At 40.6% G+C, this 1,290-nt stretch overlaps 1 protein-coding gene across 1 annotated transcript in view; it reads left to right on the top strand.

Moving 5' to 3' along the window:
* The window catches only part of LOC100962440 (nuclear body protein SP140), a 103,754-nt gene that overhangs the window by 72,330 nt on the left and 30,134 nt on the right, over positions 1–1,290 (top strand). Inside the window, exons 13-14 of the mRNA XM_023510366.1 lie at positions 279–395; positions 1,192–1,245. Of these exons, the coding sequence (XP_023366134.1) occupies positions 279–395; positions 1,192–1,245 (171 nt within the window). The remainder of the gene's footprint in view (positions 1–278; positions 396–1,191; positions 1,246–1,290) is intronic.

Genomic DNA, 1,290 nt, shown 5'->3' with positions numbered 1-1,290 from the left:
GTGACGCCAAGGGCAATAAAGTGAGACTCTATCTCTACAAAAAAAAAAAAAAACAAACAAAAAACCAGAAGCAGAAACAGAAATAGAGGTCTGATAAGGAGAAAAAGACGAGAGAAGAAAAAAAGGGAGACTTCAAGGAAAAGTCAGATATAGGGAGGGTCAATGGAGCACAGGGTTTCTGAGGAAGAAGCAGGGAAGGGAGGAGCAGTAAGGAGGGGGCAGAAAAGAGGATAACAGGGGCCAATGAAAAGTTTTCATAAATCACAATTTGGATCCAGGAGCAGAGCAACCAGAAGATGGAAATGGGAAGTGTTCCTGTGTTATGTGTTTTACAAAAGATGTGCCAGAAGACCCAGAAGCAAGGACAGCAACTGGCCAACCACGAGGCTCAAGGGGTAAGGCTGCCCCAGGGCCCGGGCTGGGATGGCTCAGTGCACCTGGGGTACAGGGGAGACAGGTTCATTCCACCCCAGAATCCTGTCTCTGCTCTCTGACTGAGCCTTTTGGAACCACAGGGAGACAGGAAATCATGGTAGTCATGTTTAATGGGATGGGCTTTGTTCGTTAGACATAGATGAGGCAGCAGAAATGCACTATTATCTGGTTTACTATACTTGTATTTTAAGCCACATTTCAGTCTTCCACAGAACCCAAGATAGCCCCAAGATAGTGAACTTCTGTTGATAGATAATAGTGTCACTTTACCACAACCTTAGAAAGTCCTCACTCAAAAGACGACTGGTCCCGCTTCTTACATGGTAGGAGGGAAGACTTTAGATCTATCATTCTTATCGCAGCACATACTTTTGATGGAAGTATTCCAGCCTATCACGGGTTTACATAGTGATTTCCTATAAAATTTTGCATATAAATAAAATCTAAGCTGCCCCCAAATGGTAAGACTAAAGCAGGATAGAACAACTGTTTCTCTTCCTGAAAAAAACTGAAGTACATAGATTTGGAAAAGTATTTTTCAGAGTCTCAATGAGAAAAACAGGAAGACCCAGGGCCCCTCTGAGAGTACAAATCTACTTCTCAGGTCCGTAGATTTATAGTTCCTTTATGAGGAGGAGAGGAATGGTTATGAAAACACCTTTATAAATTTAAACCTTCTGTAATATAAATTGTCCTAAGATTTGTAACTTTTATTGATTAATTTCTGTTTCCTTACTATCACCTGTTATTTTCTAGATACTGTGATTACCGGAAATAACTCTACTTTGGGACAACCCAGGAGGAAAAGAAGTAAGGATAAATAATAATTTACTTTCTTTTGATGTTATACAAATA

Source organism: Otolemur garnettii, unplaced genomic scaffold (assembly GCF_000181295.1).
Source record: "Otolemur garnettii isolate 467f Iridium unplaced genomic scaffold, OtoGar3 scaffold00013, whole genome shotgun sequence".
NCBI lineage: Eukaryota > Metazoa > Chordata > Mammalia > Primates > Galagidae > Otolemur > Otolemur garnettii.
Note: the sequence above shows the minus strand (reverse complement) of the source record. Positions and strands in the feature narration are given on the sequence as shown.